Source organism: Leptosomus discolor, chromosome 11 (assembly GCF_034619465.1).
Source record: "Leptosomus discolor isolate bLepDis1 chromosome 11, bLepDis1.hap2, whole genome shotgun sequence".
In the NCBI taxonomy this organism is placed as follows: domain Eukaryota; kingdom Metazoa; phylum Chordata; class Aves; order Leptosomiformes; family Leptosomidae; genus Leptosomus; species Leptosomus discolor.
In genome coordinates this window covers 1,561,018-1,578,230 of record NC_141401.1, presented here as the reverse complement: position 1 = coordinate 1,578,230, position 17,213 = coordinate 1,561,018, and the positions used below count along the sequence as shown (strand labels likewise).

At 51.3% G+C, this 17,213-nt stretch overlaps 1 protein-coding gene across 1 annotated transcript; it reads left to right on the top strand.

Annotated features, from left to right (window-relative positions):
- The first annotated feature begins 8,513 nt into the window (after nucleotides 1–8,513).
- On the top strand, nucleotides 8,514–16,505 carry GLCE (glucuronic acid epimerase). The gene is made up of 3 exons (XM_086471745.1): nucleotides 8,514–9,066; nucleotides 12,611–12,856; nucleotides 15,481–16,505. The coding sequence occupies exons 1-3, from the start codon at nucleotides 8,514–8,516 to the stop codon at nucleotides 16,503–16,505; spliced, it is 1,824 nt and encodes a 607-aa protein (XP_086327871.1).
- The last annotated feature ends 708 nt before the right edge of the window (nucleotides 16,506–17,213 follow it).

Genomic DNA, 17,213 nt, shown 5'->3' with positions numbered 1-17,213 from the left:
TTTTCACAATTATTCCGCGTGACAGAGCTGGTGGGTGGGTGTTTGGGGATATGATGTGCTGGGAGGATCACAGCTGTAATCGGAGCTCCTGAATGTTCCGTATCACTCATTCCAATAAGCAATTACAGTAACTTCTGGACAAAAATAAATTCTGAGCTCAAATGCTTGTATTTTGGGCAAATAGTTGCAGTGAAAACTCTGGTGCTGTTCAGCAAGAGCAGGTACCTGCGCTTCCATCCACACGCAGGCGAGAGGACTGCTGCCAGAGCAGCGCGGGGATGGGGATTTATAGTCGTTCAAAATTTTCCTGCTCTCCGTCCCCAGTATAAAATGCTTCTCTTTTTTTTTAATGAGTCAGTAACAAATAGGAGCTGACACGATAATGTAATAATTGCCAGCGCTGATGATTAAATGTGACCTGAGTGGAGGCTGCAGGACTGGAGAAGCTGGTAACAGAGATACTGCGGAGGCTGCTTTTGAGGACAAAAATGGTGTTAATCGAGGGATTTCACTTAGGTGAAAGTATGTGGCTTATTAATGTAGGTAATTGGCCAAATTACACTCGCGTGACCCTTTCAGATTATTTGTACACATTGCAGCCGAGGATTCGAGTCGTTTGAGTGCTTTGTGTGCGAGCCGGCTGGCTGGCCTCCCCCCGCTGCCACTGCCTCACCCTGCTTGTCGGGGAGGCTGCAGCGACACCCCTGGGTGCCCAGCGCCCCAGGACCCGCCGGCTGCGGGAGGGAGGGAGGGAGGGAGAGAGAGAGGTGGGAGTTTTGGGAGAAGGAGGCGTGAGGAAGGACATGCGCTCGTTCTGACTTTCTTGATGTGCAGTTTTGCTTTTTCTTCTTCGGGGCTGCGATCGGATGCCTCGTTACGAGGAAGTTGCTAATGATCCCGAGGAACAAAACGATCCAGTTGCTTGTTCTCGCCAGCCAGGCTGCGCTGTGGGATGGCACAGACCATGTGTCTGTGTCCACAAAGCAGCAAACGCTGCCTGCAGTCATCTTATTTAGATGATTTCTTGTTTGCTGTGGATGATTAACCCACAGCGAGACCTTTCCTACAGTCCCCTCATCACACTGTAAAGGAAGAGGCATGCGGGGCTTCCCCTGTTTGGTTTGCGGTGTTGTTTTTACTTATGAAGACGAATAGTTAGAATGATGCGTTTTACGTTGCTCTGAGGAGGTAACGATGTGTTGTTGGGCAGAAAAACGAGCGGCGCTCTCGCCGGGGCCTGGCAGTGCGGTCGGAGCACATCCCTGTAAGTGCGATGCTGTTGGCAGGTGCCCTTCTCTTTCCCCCCCCCCCTTAGGTCCCAGGGTCGCTGTAGACCCGACCCGACCGACAGTTCAGTTACTGCTTAAAGCTGCCAAACCTCCCCCAGCTCGCTGGGGCTGTTCGGTGGGAGCTCCTCAGCCCCCCGCCAGCCCATCCCCGCAGGAGCCAAGGCCGCGGCGGCGCACGCCGCCCTGCTTCCCCTCGCAGCCGGCGGGACCCCGGCGGTCGGACGCCCTGTCGGAGGGGTGCAGCTGATGGAAAGCTGTTTGAGCCGAATGGGGTGTCCGGGAGAGGCAAGTCACGGCCATAGCTAGTGGCACCCAGGGTACCGCTACGGCCAAGGGGGCTGGGGGTGCTGTAAAAGCAGCGGTGGGGTTTCCTTTCCTGCCCGAAGGGAGAGCCCAGCTCCCTGAAACGAGGCTGCAAGGCTCCTCCTGAGAGTCTGGTTACAGCCCTTAACGCTGCTGTCTTGAGGCTTGCTCAAGCATTGCTTTCGAAGCCTAAATATAAGGGAGACTGATGAAACGGTTTCATCTTTTGCTCCATTAATCTGCGTAGTAACAGCATAATACTTGATAGCTTGGAAAGAGGCGGTGTAATGCCTCCGTGAGCAGCAGCTAGATTTTGGAGTTATTGTTTGTGCCATTAGTGAGGGGTTTAATAGCTTAATCCATCTGGAAAGCAAGTAGATTTATTAGACCATATGATAAATGGACTCATAATTGCAGCAGCAGTCCCTACTAACTGGTTTTCCTGATATGGCATAAAATTATGATCGAAAGGAACTTCGTCTTCAAAGTTTTGTAGTGATGTTCTGTACTGGAGTTGCTAGAGAACCAAAGGGACTTTGGTGCCTGAGGGCCTTTGCAGAGGCTGGGACCGGCCAGCGGGTCCGAATGCGCAGGGGCTGAGCCGTCGGGCGAAGGGACGTGGATCAAGTCCTCGTTTGCAGCGCAGGACGGGTGAAAACCCTGCTGGCAGCTTCGCGAAGGTATTTTTTTCTGTCTAGTTTAGATTACAGTTCCTCTTTGAGCTGTACCAGGTATATTTTTTTTTCCACACCCAGGCTGATGAATGCTTTTCAGAGCGTGCAGCACGTGCAGGAGCTCGAGAGGAGCAGCGCTCGCTGTGTGGGACCACCGTCACCAGGTCTTGTGTTTTCTGGTGACTGCATCAACCTGCCTATGGGAAGCTGGGCGTCCTACAGATTCGTAGGAGAGTCGAGGTTGCAGGGGACCTCGGGAGATGATCTAGCCCCACCTCCTGTTGAAAGCAGGGCTTAGACTCGGTTACACAGGGCTTTGTTGAGTCTTGAAGCAACTTGTCCACTTCAGCGCAGTGAAGGGTGCGAGTTTTTTCCCCGTTTTAATTGTCTTTTTCTAATTTTAGATCATAAAACATTCCTGATTGCGTGAGAGTCGAGGCCCGTGAGTCACCAAAGTCCTGCTCTCCTGTGGGGAGAGGGTTTGCTCTAACCTGTGTTGACTCTTGTGTGCGGAGGAGCGTGAGCCCGTCCCGAGAGCAGGAGGGGACGGCTGTCCCGCGGGGCGAGGGCGGGTGCTGTCGCTCCCTACGTGTCCAAAGGCGGCAGCTAAACCTGTTTGAAAACCTGGCGAATTGCGTACCTGTGTGGATACCAGCACTGAAGGAAATGCCGACATTAGATGCAAACCTGAGTTTCTCATAAGAAATGGTGACGTCGGTGTCCGTATTAAAGCAGTGTGAGTTTTTGAATTAACTGTTACAGAGCCACAGACTCTGCTGATGCTTAAGAGATGTGTTGATACAGATAAAACTGTAAGGCTCTAACTGGACCGGAAAACTGGAGGATAAGCTGCTGGATACGGCTGCTTCTTCACTTTGTTTTTCAGATCCTCTCTGTCTAATCATCCACAGATGGAGGCAAGTGAGGATTAGACAGTAAATCCGCGCTAAAGAGCCAGCGGAGAGGCTGGTGGTCGAGATTCCCTTAGGGTGGGCACAGTCGGTTCTGTTTGTACAGCCTTGTAATTTCCCAGCACTTCAGGAAAAAACAAGCAATTTTGACAATGGGCTGTGTATGAAAATACTGACTGAGCACAGGCTCTGTGCAAACGGAGCGTAAACAGGACGTTAGAGGCTGGGCTTGCCTGCTGAGAGCAGCTTGCCCAGGTGAGCCTTGTGATAAATCAGAGAAATATATTTTTTAATGGTTTTCCTCGATGCGTAGTGCCTCCGGGTCTGGCGTTCGGCAGAGCGGTGCTGGTTTGTCTGCGTGGCGGGGAAGCAAACGCGAAGCAGGTGATGGGAAGGAAGTGCAAGGAGCCAGCCCGAGGGTGAAACGTGTTTGGGAAATGCGGAGCTGTCGGGTAGATTGGTTCGAAAATGTCACATTTGGAGACATGAGTAAGCTTTGGCAAAGGATCTGAAATTTTGATGTCATTAGACTGATAAAAAAATAGCAAATTTCCACCGTTACTGAAAACAGCTCCCGAGTTCTTTGTTTTTTTCTATTCTATAAGGTTGTCATGACTAGCCTAAATAGTATTTTGCTGTGTGTGATAAATAGGAAACGGTGGAAAAAATTCTCTCTGAAGTTTGTGTGTAACTGAGCATAACTTTTAGTTCTGGGTGTACATTGAAGTTCTAGTCTCGTTGCTTTATTTTGTTAAATCGTGCGGTGTATCTTTTATTTAAATATTGAGTTTAACGTATCTCAGATGGGCAGTCGCTGTTCAGAGGGTTTTTTTCCTGGACTAAATAGCTTAGTCTGGCGTAGAGGCTTCAAAGTAAATAGGTAGCTTATCGCTATTCAACAGAAATCCCTGGTCTTAAGAGAAAAAACTGTCTTTTTTCCTGCCGAGCAAACACAGAGCTGGCGTGTTAGACTATTCGGAGACCTCCGAGGCTCAGCAGGCAACTTACTTTTGATTATTGTTTAAACACAGAGAATTTAAATGCGAATGCTTTAACTTGCTGCCAGCCAACGTGTTCTTGGGAAACGTGTGTGGCTTCTCGAGTCCCTGCTCGGTTAGTTGCTCAGGAAGACGTCTGGTGTTTGTTAACCAGCTTAAACCCCCTCGTGCTCTTTGCTGGTGCCGGGAGGGCGGCTGCAGAGCTGTGGAAGTCGGGCTCTTGCTGCACGTGACGCGTCCTCCAGGGCTTTTAATTAGAGTTAAAAGCGAGTCATCTCTGCTGGCTGGAGGATCATTGATCTGGTTTATTAAAAGCTGATCCGTGCAACGTGAGCAAAAAAAAAAAAAGGCAGCGACAGGACTGAAGTAGCCCCCGGCTGTTCTCATCAAAGCGTGGCTGGCGTCCGTCACCCGCGTGGAACGGGCACAGCGGGTAAAAATAAGGAAAAGCACGTGGCCAGCAGCGGTGCTCCTGTCTGCGTGCGTCCCGCTGTCGCTGCGGCCGCCGTGTCACCGGTGACCTGCACGGACGGGGCCTCTGGGAGCGGTGAGAAGGCTCTAAACAACTCTGGCCTCTAGGCTGGGTAAAAACCGTCGGCTCTTGTGCAAACTGTTGTGCCCGGTGTCAGCCCGTGCCGCTCTTTAATAGTCTTAAACTCTGCATGGCAGCGGGTCTTGAGAATGAAGATGTTTCTGCAGAAACTAAACCTCCCTTTCTGGAGCAAGATTGGGATGGTAGGGCCGAGGATTGCTGCAGGTTACCCGCTTCCACGTCACTCGGTTTCAAAGGAACTCACCACATCGTGTCGATTAAGAAGTGCTTTTTTGGCGTGGATCCTCCCTTTCCTCCCTCCCGGGAGGCACAGACGGTGCTTCCCAGCCTGGGGAGCTCCATCTTCCCACTGAGAACGTACCCCAAGGTCTTCCTGTGCTGGAGCTGATCGCTTACTGACGCAACCGTGCCCAAAAAGACGACAGCGCTGCCTTGTTGGATTTACAAATGGCCTAAATCGATGGCTCTATCCAGGAGAGGAGCCTCCCGGGGTCGTCCTGGGCTTTGAAGCTGCGCAATGACGTGTGAAGCACCGGGATGGTTCCCGGGCCGAGTACGCAGAAACCTGGCGATGGTCTGGACTTCAGAGAAACTCTTTCTTTTAATATATTCAACACAGTTTTGCAGATCAAAAACCCCCTGTCTTATAAGGGACTTCCTAAGAGAGAGAGAGAGAGACACACACGTATATTTTTAGAATGCGAATAACTTGGTTTTATGTAAGAACTGAGTGCCAGACCTGAATCTGTCATTCCCAGATACGCAGCTGGGACTGTGGATCCCGAATTCACAGCACGGAATACCAAGATTTGTCCTTTTCCCAGGCATCGTTAATAAAGCAGCAGGATCAAGATTTAATTTTTATTTGACCCACTTGTTCTTTACATTAAAAACGGTGTCATGGACGCCTTGGCACCTCACTTGCATTGGCAAAATAAGTTCCTCTAACTGTGTCCCTGTTTTGGGGTACGTTTGAAACCAGTCCTTCCCTCGGTAAGAAATGCTCTTTCATTGCATTTGAGTTTATGTCATGATTTGTACAGCAACTCTGGGAGTGTAAACAGTGTAAAACAAAACAAGTATTAACTCACAGATTATTGGCGTTGTCCCTGTAGGCCGGTGTGAGTGTTGGTCCCGTCTGTAAATCCGCTGCCGCTCAGTAGTTCGGCACAGGAATTAAAGGAGTTGCAGCCAGGCTTCTGAGGAGGTATTTGCCCGTTAAAACCCGTAGCTGCAGTATTACTTGAGGGATAAGGATCGCTTTTATGATAGACAGCCTCCTATGCCGTAGAATTGAGGTGGGAGATGCTTCGGTGCACAGCCCTAGAGCAGCTCGCTATGGCATCCAGCAAAACGAGGAGAAAACAAACGTGGATATATTACTTCATAACTTAAAACTACTTTCCCGTGTTGTACTCCTTAAATCTTTTAAGTGTGATGTGGTGAAATCCTTTTTGTAAGAGCAGGAAGGGAATAAACCAATTTAGCACAGTCCCTTTGTGGGTTTAAATTATCTCTTTTTACTGTGCAAGTTCTGAATTCTTTTCTTCCGCAGTTGAATAAAAAATCCATCTTTCCATTTAGCGTGTACTAAGCCTCTCTGCTGCGCTGATATTTCTAGATTTTTTTTTTTTCCAGTGACTGGGGAGGCTTAATGGGATGCTCCACTTTTCTTTCCGAGTCCTCTTTCAGTTCATTTGTAGTTCAGAAACGCTAAATATTTCGGCAGCGTTGCCAGGAAGCTGCGGGCGCAGCTGCCCCTGCCCTGCAGCAGCCCCTGCTCTTCCCTGGAGCTGCAAGGAGAGCGTCGGAAACGCTTTGCACTGCTCCAAATTCTCTGCTGCCCAAGGCAGCAGAACAAAAATAAAATAAAAGCTGTGTATAACGGCATAGCCAGGACCTTTTCGTAGCTATGGAGCCTGGTTAAAACCAGGGAGTAACGGGCACGGGGTAAAGGGGACGTGAAAAGTGTGATGATGGTGTTTCCCCTTCCCTCTCGGCCCATCCCCTGGTAAGCCAGATGGTGTAATTAATTTGGAGGTTTAGAGGTAGGGGTGAAGTGTGTCAGAGATGTCATTCCCTATTTAAAAGTGAGTTATTCCTTTGTGTAAAAAAAAAAGAGCAGAGCATATTTGTTGAGGTCATCCTGGAAGCATCATCACTAAAAATGATCTGCTGATGCAGAAAATTGGATTTATTCTTATGCTAGCATTTCCATAAAAATACAATTATATATAAATTTATGTTCTCTAAAAGCTTGTAGTAAACTGGGCTTTCGGAAAATAAGACACTTATCTTTTAAACTCCAGTTTTAAATGACCAGATGGTGCTTACAGTATGGAAGCATAAAACTGGGGAGAGATAATTGATTATTTCCATTTAAAAAGAGGGGGGGTGGAACTCGAGGTGAAACTCCCTTTTAATTGCTGTGTGATTAACTCCTGCTCATCAGCAGAATATCTGCAATACCTGCAGCCCTTTCGGGAGCACCTTGGTGAAGTCCCCGCTGGGCAGGTCCAGCACCGCTGTGCTGGCCTGGGGCTGCGCGAGCCCCCCGGCTCAGCGGCCCGGTGGCCCCTGGGGATGTCAGATGGGGCTACAATTAAGCAAAGGGTTTAAAGCTTAACTCAGCGGCTCCGATACTGCGGCTTACTGGGGAAATTAATCTTTTGTTTAATAAGGATTTTATGAAGTGTATCTTAAACGTTCCTGGGTGTTTGAAAAACGCACGTGTCGTCGGTTTGAAGGACTTCCTTCCTCAGCAGAAGTGGGGTCTTCTGAGCAAACGTGCTTAAATCACCTCTGCTTCTGGATGTGTTCTCACGCTGCTCAGCCTTGCTCCTCTTTGGGGCTCTGACGGTGGCGTTGGAGCGCGCTTCGTGCAGCAGGAGGTTTATCGTGCAGGAAAAAAAATAAAAAAATTAAAAAATAAAAGAAAATCCCCAGAGAGGGTTTACATGGTTTCTGCCTTCTCCTGGGGGACTGGGACACGTGAGCCCCCGAGCGTGTCCGTGGAGGTCCTGTCCCCAGGGGCAGTCCTGTGCTTTCCCAGTCCCTCCTGTGCTGCTTCTGGAGGCTCCTGGCTCGGGGCCGCGGGCTGTGAGCTGCTTGTTCCTCCTCATGCGCGTTATTGGTTTTCAGAGTGCGTTTGAGGTGGGATAACACCAAGAATCGATCCAGCCTTGAGCGCTGAGTTTCTTCGCAGAAAATGTTTATAGCTTATGCTTTAAAAAAAAAAAAAGGAGGGATCAAAAATAGCCATCCCTTTTTCTGCAGGTATCTCGGCTTTCAGCTGTGTGAACTACAAACGTTTCTGTAGGATTTAGGTTTTGATGACGGGGCTGTCTGGTGGGAAATCCCTCTTGGGATGGTTATATTCTGCTGAGGGTTTCTCTTCCCCGGGCGCGCTGAGGCCGGTGAGAGTTTGTTCGCTGGTGGCTGCTGAGCATCTCGTTACCATCGAGCTTTTGGTCGCCCCGCGATCGCCGCCGTTTCTTGGCGTCCTTGGCGTTCGCTGAAACAATCTGTTGTCGCAGCCGGGAGGCGAATCGTGGCTTGGTACGTTTGATCTCGTGGCTTATAGAGGGGGAAAAAACCCCCAATTCTTTTCTAGGTGCCCCTGCCTGTCCCCTTCCCACCGAACAGCCCCGTGGTCTGCGCGTGGCGATGCTCCGGCTGGGCGGGCTGCGCCGAGGCTCTGAATGAGCCGAACCGCCAGCTCTGGCTGGAAGCCCCACGCCCTAAAAACCTCTCCCCTCTCTGTTCTCTGCAGGTATGGTGTGAATATGCGGTGCTTGGCAGCTCGGGTCAACTACAAGACTCTGATCATCATCTGCGCCCTCTTCACGCTGGTGATGGTGCTGCTCTGGAACCGATGCTCCTCCGACAGAGCCGGCCCGTTCCCCCGCAGCCTCGCCGGCCCTGAACGCCGAGGAGCTGCCGCCGCCGCCTCCGAGAGCGACCCGGCGCGGCAGCAGAGCGAGGAGGCGTCGCCCCAGGAGCAGCAGAAGGCTCCCCCGGTCGCGGGAGGCTTCAACGGCAACAGAGCCCCGGGGCTGAAGTACGAGGAGATTGACTGTCTGATCAATGACGAGCACACCATTAAAGGGAGGAGGGAAGGCAACGAGGTCTTCCTGCCCTTCAGCTGGGTAGAGAAATACTTTGAGGTTTATGGGAAAATTGCTCAGTACGATGGTTATGACAGGTTTGAATTCTCTCATAGCTACTCCAAAGTATACACACAGCGAGCACCTTACCACCCCGACGGGGTCTTCATGTCCTTTGAGGGCTACAACGTCGAGGTTCGAGACAGAGTGAAGTGCATAAGTGGCGTTGAAGGTTTGTATGGAGTATTTTGTGGGTTTTTTTAGTAGTTGAAGCGCTTCTTAAAACTTGCTGCCATCATTTGAGGTGCAAAATGATCTTAATTTTCGTGGTACTGTCGATAAAACCCCCTTACTCTGAGAAATCGCGCGCAGTCTCGGCTTCGTACCAGGTTTACCGGCTCCCGTCCTGCATCTCTGGTTTTACTGGTTGCAGCAAACTCCAGAGGTGCTGGGACACTTCTCTTACAGTGCTGCTGTCTGGTTTTGGTGGTGTCCTTGACACTCGTCAGCTATGTCAGGGAGCCAAAAATTAATTGAAAATATAAAATTAAATAAAAAAGCCTGGCCCTGCTGGGGCAGTGCTGGAGATCCGGCGGTCAGACCTTCCCCGCTGGGCTGTTCCTGAGCAAGCGGGGAGGGTTTTGCTCGGCAGCGTGGGCTTAGCTCCTGCCAAAGCTCGTCCCGTGCACGGGTGCGGGTGGATCGGCGTCACCTCGGCCCTCACAAGGCGCTGCTGCCCGCAGCGAGGTCAGGAGGTTTTGGGGAACTGCTCAGGGGTCAAAAAGCTCGCCAGCCGCTGAAGTGTCCCTGGATAAAATGAATATAGGGTAAAACCTTTCCTGTTTGCTTTTTTTTTTTTTGCTAAACCGTGCAGTCGGTGATTAGCACACGAGGTCTTTCCGCGTCTCGGCGAGGATTTGGTCGCAGAAAGTTCTCGTTGGGTTTCGTAGTAAAAAAATTAATGACTTTATAAAGCCGTTACGGAACGTGACACTGTGGCCTTTCAGAAATTGCAGACCAGCTTTCACTTAAGGAATAAAATACATTAATTTTCACGCATCTCGGTGCTGCTCAGCTGTGCCAACACGAGCTCTTCCCGTGATCTCCGCGGAACGCTGGCACGTCTTGCCGTGAATTTGTCTGTCAAGGGTTCGCACAAACATCGGCACAGGCTGTGGCGGTTGCTGCGGTTTTAAGGTCGCTCTCCCCTTCTTATTATTTTTTATCTTCCATCCTCGTTACATCCGCCAAGGAAGGGGAGCAGGGCTCTGAAACTCAGGGCTTTCCCCAGGGTGCGAACGCGTCCTGGTGGCCACACACCTACTCCGTGGGAGCTCTGCCCTGCGCGGGGTTTACACCGGCTGCGGGAGGCTGAGGCGGCGGCTCTGCTGTCGGAACGGCTGCAGTCGCTGCTGGTTAAATGCAGCTTGTGAACGTGAGGGCCGGCCGTGGGCGCTGCTTTTGTTGTTGGGGCTGGCGCTTGGAGCCCCACCAGCTTTTGTAGGAAGCGGGGAAGATAACGCGAGATGCCCTTTGCCGCGGGATGCCGCGGTTCCTGTGGTTTTCAGCAAAAAAAAACCAAAAGAAGCTGAAATTCAGTGAGAACTAATTGAGAACCAGCACGGATTCTGCAGCCTCTTGGCTTGCTGGCTGCGGGTGCTGGGGGCGTGAGGGGCTGGGCGTAGCTGCCCTCTGCTTAAGCCTTGAGGGACCAGTGAGTTTAGCGCTCGGCGACGAGGTTATTTATCTATAAACCTCGCTTTTTTGCAGGGTGTGATGGAAGAGCTGTCGTCGTGCAACGTGATGCCAGAGCCTGGGTTTAGCAAAGGCCGTGGAGTTATTGGCATCCACCGAACAAGTCAGCGAAGAGAAATAGTTGTAGCTTGTAGGGAAGGGGTTTTAATATTAAAACGCTTTCTCAGATGGTTTTAGGCTGTTGCTTTGCATCATTCCGGCCCCAGAGATTCTCATATTGCTGCATAATGGAAACAAACCTCGTGTTACATTTTCACCTCCTCTCTTTCTGCAAGGTTAATGTGTTGTTATGTCCTATGACCTGGAGGATTTAATCTTGTCATCTCGTATAAATTTCAAGTAAAGCTCTTATAGGAGATTTCTTCTTTTTTTTTTTTTTTTGCATCTCTCAGTCTCCGTGAATGCACCCTTAACTGAAAATGTTTAGCGTTAATGAGTGAGCTGGCTTCCAGGAGCTGAGCTAATACATGGTATTGAAATACTTCCTGCGGTGCTTTTCTCTTTGGGCAGCAGTAAACCGTCACACCTCCATCAGTAATATTTATGAGTAACACAAAGCACCAAACTATGTACGAAAAGGTAACTTTTTACATTTAGTTTAAGCTCTCTTTTCATTGTGCCAGATTTCAGAAGAAATTGGCTTCTGAGCTTGACATTGCCAAGGGGGGAAAAGGGTGCGAATGCCAACTGGGTGTTTTGGGGTTTTTTTTCCTCCTCCTCTCGCGTGCGTGCAGAGGCTTACAGCACTGCGTGTCCTCGGTTTCCTGCAAGAGGGTCACGGTGATATATAGTGGATTCCTCCTTAGAGGTTGGGAATCTGTTCCTCATAAAGCTCAGGACTTTAGGAGAATGCTGGTTTTATCCGTATCTTAAATATCATGTGTTTGCCCGCTTCTGGAAGCGTGTGTGTAAATAATTCTTCCCCACGCGGTGTGGTTTCATTTCCCACGCAGCCGGTGGCGCGATAGGCGGTTTATGGCACGAGGGTTCCCCCCAAAACCCCGAGGCTGCAGCTCCTGGGAGCTGATGAAGGGCGGGCAGAGGAGAGCCTGGCGCTGGGCAGGGTTTCTGCCGGAGCATCTCCGCTGACGACCGTAACGGAGGGTGGGCGTTGGGTGTCGAGCGTGGCCGCGTGACGTTGTCCGAGCTCGCTCCGAGTGAAACGCGACGTGTCGGGCTGCAGAAGATACCCTCCGTGACCTTCCTGCTTGGAATCCCCTGCAGAGGTGGTGCTCCAGGGGGTTCTTCTGGCCCGTGCCGACTGCTAACTCTAAAAATCACCCTAACCCTCGACTGAGAGCGAGAGGAGTGCTCTCCGGTGAGGCTACCAGCTTTTGGGCCAGCGAGTCGTGTGTGGAGGGTTAATCCCAGGGGTGGCCAGGCTGGAGCAGCAGCTCTGAAGACAAGGGGCAGCTTTGGGTGGAAGATCTGGGGGCACGTTCTGCTGGCGTTGCACGGAGAGCTCGGCTGGTTTCCGCAGGCTGCGCTGGTAATGCTCTTAGGGGAGCCGGGGTAATTGGAGCAGATTTGTGGAGGCTGGGGGAATTGCTCTGCTAGCATCAAATAACTCCTACCAAAATCTAGTAATAACATATCCGCTAAATTTGCGAAGATTTATGTGGCGTTAAAGGGATTGTGTTAGATGGAACGTTGTTGGGAGATTTAGCGGTCCCTGGGGTAGGGGAGGAAAATCTGTTAGGGCATTTGAAATGTATTTTGGACTAAGTGTGGTGCTTCAGTAAACAATTCAATGGGAACGTATGGAAGACCGTGATAAGGACTTCTCTGCCGCTCAGACCTGCTTAGTTTTGAGTAGTTGCAGATCTCGGTGTAAATGGGAGCGATTCGCTCCTTGAACGGGACTTTCCTCGAGTCTAACTCACCGTGAAGCCTAGAGATGTCCTTTGCTAGGGGTAAAGGAGCGAGGAGGAAGAGTGTGCAGGGCTGCAAGCGCTGGGGTTTGGTTTTTTTTTTTTTGGGAAAGGTGCTGATAAAATACTCCTTTTCTTCCTCTCTCGTAGGCGTGCCGTTGTCCACGCAGTGGGGCCCTCAAGGCTATTTCTACCCCATCCAGATTGCACAGTACGGGTTGAGTCACTACAGCAAAAACCTGACGGAGAAACCCCCTCACATCGAGGTGTACGAAACGGCCGAAGAGAAGGACAAAACGGGCCGGTCCGGGGACTGGACGGTGCCGAAAGGCTGCTCTCTGTCCACAGTACCGGACAAAGGCAGGTTCACCGGCGTCAAACAGTTTGTCGCGCCAGGTGGGTTCTCCTAAACGCGGGGCGGAGGAGCCACGTCTGTTAATTTGCGCAGAGGGTCCCAGGGAGCTGCTGGGATGAATGTGTTTTCGTTGATCCTGCGTGGCTTCCCATCCTTAAGGTCTCACCTGAGGATGTCGCCTCGTTTCTGCACCTCTGGAGTTTTTCTTTTCTTCTGTTTTCTCTCCATCGCTGCTTTTTCGACGTCCTTTTAGCGGAAAACAAAAAACCCCGAGTGGTGGTATGCGTGGAGGGCAGTGAGAAGCTGCAGTCACGTTTCCTGAGCCTTCCAGCTTCCATCTCAAAATAGAAGCAAAAAAAAAAAAAAAAAGAGATGGAAGCAGTTGTGGAGCCTGGGAAATAGCGGCGACGTGTGATAAGCAGATGTTGACAGATGATAGATAAGGTCTATTTTCAGCCTGGAGCCAGCGTAGCACGGGTGGCTCTGCAGTTGGACCCAGAATCTCTCTTCGTGGGGAGGCCGAGTCAGAGGTCTCGGTGCTGGTGACCCCACGTTGCCTTAACCGAGGCAGCAGGAGGGAGCAGCCGCCCACGGGCCGCGCAGGTGTCTGCCGGGGGCGGCGGAGGTGCGGGGCGGCCCGGGGGGGGGCTCTCCTTCGCCTGCGAGATGCATTTTGTTGCCGTCTCTCCGATTCCCCGTTTCGTGCTTAGCAGGGAAATTCATTATTTCACGCGACAGTTTCCTTTGTGCTCGGACAGGCTCGTTAATAAGGCCGTAACGTATTTTTCCTCAATCAATACCCATTAGAATTAATGAGTCCATTACTTAAAAAGACAATGAAGTAATTTTCAGTTGGCACCTCAGGCCTGGGTCTCCAGGGGGAAAATTGTCGAACACTCTTGTGTCTTTGTAGGAGATAAATACGGGGAGAGGAAAGGCCAAAAGATCTGTTATGCATTCCTTCCTCGTCCTTTATTGATGGCAGAGTAACCGGCGGGGCTCGAAGGCCGTGGGACGCATCCACTCGTCTTGGATGGCCCTAAGTAAGGGATTTATCGGCGCTCAAGGCAGTGCCAACGACGGGCAGCCTTTCCCTCCCCTTTGCTTCTTAAAAGTCTTTTTTTTTTAATGTTTTTTCCCCCCCCTCTATTATAATTCACTTGATTATCACGTGAGCATTTCTCTCCAAGGAGCCATAAAACTCCCTGACAGGAATCGCGAGTGGGGTTTTTTCGTAGGAGCAAAAACGTTGGGGAAGAAAGCGCTCGGTTTCTTCTCCCAAAGCAGATGCTGATCTCCAGAAACTCAAAGGAGTGGAGCTTTTAGCTCAAATGATCGGAAAACGTGACACTCGGTCAAAATAACAGGTACTGTACAGTAGCACCTTCCAACACCAGACGTTGTAAAATGCCACGGATCAGTCTGGGAGGTGGGGAGAAGCAGCCTCTGCAGTGCAGAAGCAGCTGGCCGTGACTCGGTGGTTGGGCGTAGAAACATCTATGGGGTATTTCACCCGTCGAGAAGTAGCAGAAAGGGAAAAAAATTTGCCTCGTGTGGGAGAGTTTTATTCTACAGAAAGCCATTAATTTAAGATGACTGTCTTTAAGTGTTTGTCATCCCTCTGTGCCTTCAAAGCTACAGGATTTGCGCACCGCCTTACAAACTAATTAGCCCTTTGATCTTCTAGTGTAGTTTTTGGGGGAAGAAGTTGATTTTCCCTTTTAAAATCTAGCCTGTGAGAGAACACTGGATTTTATGACATGGCATTGCCTCGGAGCTTTATTTAAATTTTTTGTTTTTTTTTTTTTTTAATTAAACTGAGTCTTGCCAATGGAGAGGTTAATAAATACTTTAACACGTTAGTCTTTCGATACTCTTTCTTTTTTTCCTCCCCCTATTACACTAATCGGCGCGCTGGTTTTTTGGAGCTGTCGGGTTGGGAAAGAAAAAGAAGTCGCAGACTTAAATATCAGTTCCCTGGGGGACCCCAAATACCGGCTTCTCGGCACTCCCGGCTTTTAGTGTATTTTTTTTGCTGAAAGCGGAGCTTCATGCAGAAGTGCGACCGCTGGAGCTGCGCCGCGGTTGGGGTGCCTCTTCTGCCAGGTGAGACGCCCAGTTTGGAACCCGTGGGTGGTGGTTGGTTTATGGTTTGAATTTTGAAGAGGAAAATCACGCAGCGTCTGCGTTCCTGCAGCGCGGCTGCCGTGCCCCATCCCGTAGGAAAAGTCCTGCCCCCTGCCAGCAGGCAACTGCCCGGCAGCAGCTGGTGGCCCTTCCCCTTCCCCGTTGTCCTCCTCCAGCGCTCGGGTCCCAGAAGCACCCGCTAAAGCCACCGACGGAGCCCCTGGCGCCTCTGCTCCGCAGCGCAGGGCTGCGGCGGGTTGATGTGAGATGCAAACGCGTTTTCCCGCCCCCCCCCCCCCCCCCGGTGCTGCGGGAGTCGTTTTCGCTCACGGATTTGCGTTTAGGCTTAATTAAATAATACATGGTAGCGCGCAGAAAGAGCGGTTGAATGATCGATGGGCTGCCCTAAAAGCTTTTGGATCCGTGAGAGGGGTTACCTCCGGAAGCTGCACGGCGTAGCTTAAACGTTTTGGAGAAAGGAGTGCTTGACCACTGAACCAGGCTTTTTTTTTTTTTTTTTTTTTGGTTTGTTTTGCAGAAAATACCGAGGGGGTATCTCTGCAGCTTGGCAACGCCCGAGACTTTATTATTTCTTTCGATCTCAAATTCGTAACGAACGGGAGCGTTTCCGTGGTTCTGGAGACGACGGAGAAGAACCAGCTCTTCACCGTGCACTACGTCTCCAACACCCAGCTCATCGCTTTTAAGGACCGGGACATCTACTACGGCATCGGTCCCAGGACTAGCTGGAGCACCCTCACCAGAGACCTGGTGACCGACCTGCGGAAGGGCGTCGGCCTCTCCAACACGAAAGCCGTGAAGCAGACCAAAATCATGCCCAAGCGAGTGGTGAGGCTGGTGGCGAAGGGAAGAGGCTTCCTCGACAACGTCACCATCTCGGCCACCGCTCACATGGCGGCTTTCTTTGCCGCCAGCAACTGGTTGGTGAGGAACCAGGACGAGAGGGGCGGTTGGCCCATCATGGTGACGAGGAAGCTGGGGGAAGGCTTTAAGTCCTTGGACCCGGGCTGGTACTCGGCCATGGCGCAAGGGCAGGCCATCTCGACGCTGGTGCGGGCCTACCTGCTGACGAAGGACCACGCGTTCCTCAGCGCGGCCCTGCGGGCGACGGCGCCCTACAAGCTGCCGGCGGAGCAGCGCGGGGTGAAGGCCGTCTTCATGAACCGGCACGACTGGTACGAGGAGTACCCGACCTCGCCCAGCTCCTTCGTGCTCAACGGTTTCATGTACTCCTTGATCGGGCTCTATGACCTCAAGGAGACGGCCGGGGAGAAGCTGGGCAAGGAGGCGCGGGTCCTCTACGAGCGGGGCATGGAGTCCCTGAAGGCCATGCTCCCCCTCTACGACACCGGCTCAGGGACCATCTACGACCTTCGGCACTTCATGCTCGGCACTGCTCCCAACCTGGCCCGGTGGGACTATCACACCACCCACATCAACCAGCTCCAGCTCCTCAGCACCATAGACGAGTCCCCCATTTTCAAAGAGTTCGTCAAGAGGTGGAAGAGCTACCTGCGAGGCGGCCGGGCAAAGCACAACTAGAGCTTCCAACCAAACCCCCGCGCCCCGCTGAGGTGCCCTGTCAAAGGTGGCATCCTACGCTTTTTACGGACCGTTTCAAAGAAGTGATCCTTAAAACTGAGCTCCTGAAATCGTTGCATTCCAGTGGGAAAGTAGCTGGGTCTGGTGGGTAGGATTCGGGAACGTCCCCTGTCCTTAGCGCTCCACAGCGAAACTCTCCGCACGAAGCAAAACCCCTTTTGTGCTCCTGAGTTTGGGGACGGTTTTTGTTTGGGGTTTGGTTTGGGGTTGGTTTGTGGGGGTTTTTTTCTTTATTATTTTTTTCCTTTTTGTAGGAAAACATTTGCAGAAGCCATACAGGTGTCTCAAGTCCAGCACTTGCCTGAAAAGTTAGTCTGTGGCCTCTTTTAAACTGGAGTTATGTGTGTGTGTGTTGGAACAGCGTAACGGATCATGTGGTGTAACACCGTAAATGTGTATTTACTTGTAGCCTGGGTGGTGGACAGTGTATCTTTTTAAAGGTGGGGGGTTTTTATACGATTTCTTTTTTGGGGGGTGAAAAATATGCCTTTTCTTTCCCCCCCCACCCCCCCATTCTCTGTACGGGGAGAGCCTTTAGCCGTGCGGTGTTTTCACAGGCGTGGGGATGGAAGAGGCGGACAGCGTGCAGCCTTCGCGGTCACGTCACGTAAGCACAACTCGGGGGGGGCTCCCGGGCTGCCCAAGGCC

Bases quoted from the DNA above. Each gene is read 5' to 3' on its own strand.
- GLCE (XM_086471745.1), top strand. From the start codon at position 8,514: ATGCGGTGCTTGGCAGCTCGGGTCAACTACAAGACTCTGATCATCATC. The intron at 9,067-12,610 runs GTTTGTATGGAG...CCTCTCTCGTAG, and splicing joins GTGCATAAGTGGCGTTGAAG to GCGTGCCGTTGTCCACGCAG. The intron at 12,857-15,480 runs GTGGGTTCTCCT...TTTGTTTTGCAG, and splicing joins CAAACAGTTTGTCGCGCCAG to AAAATACCGAGGGGGTATCT.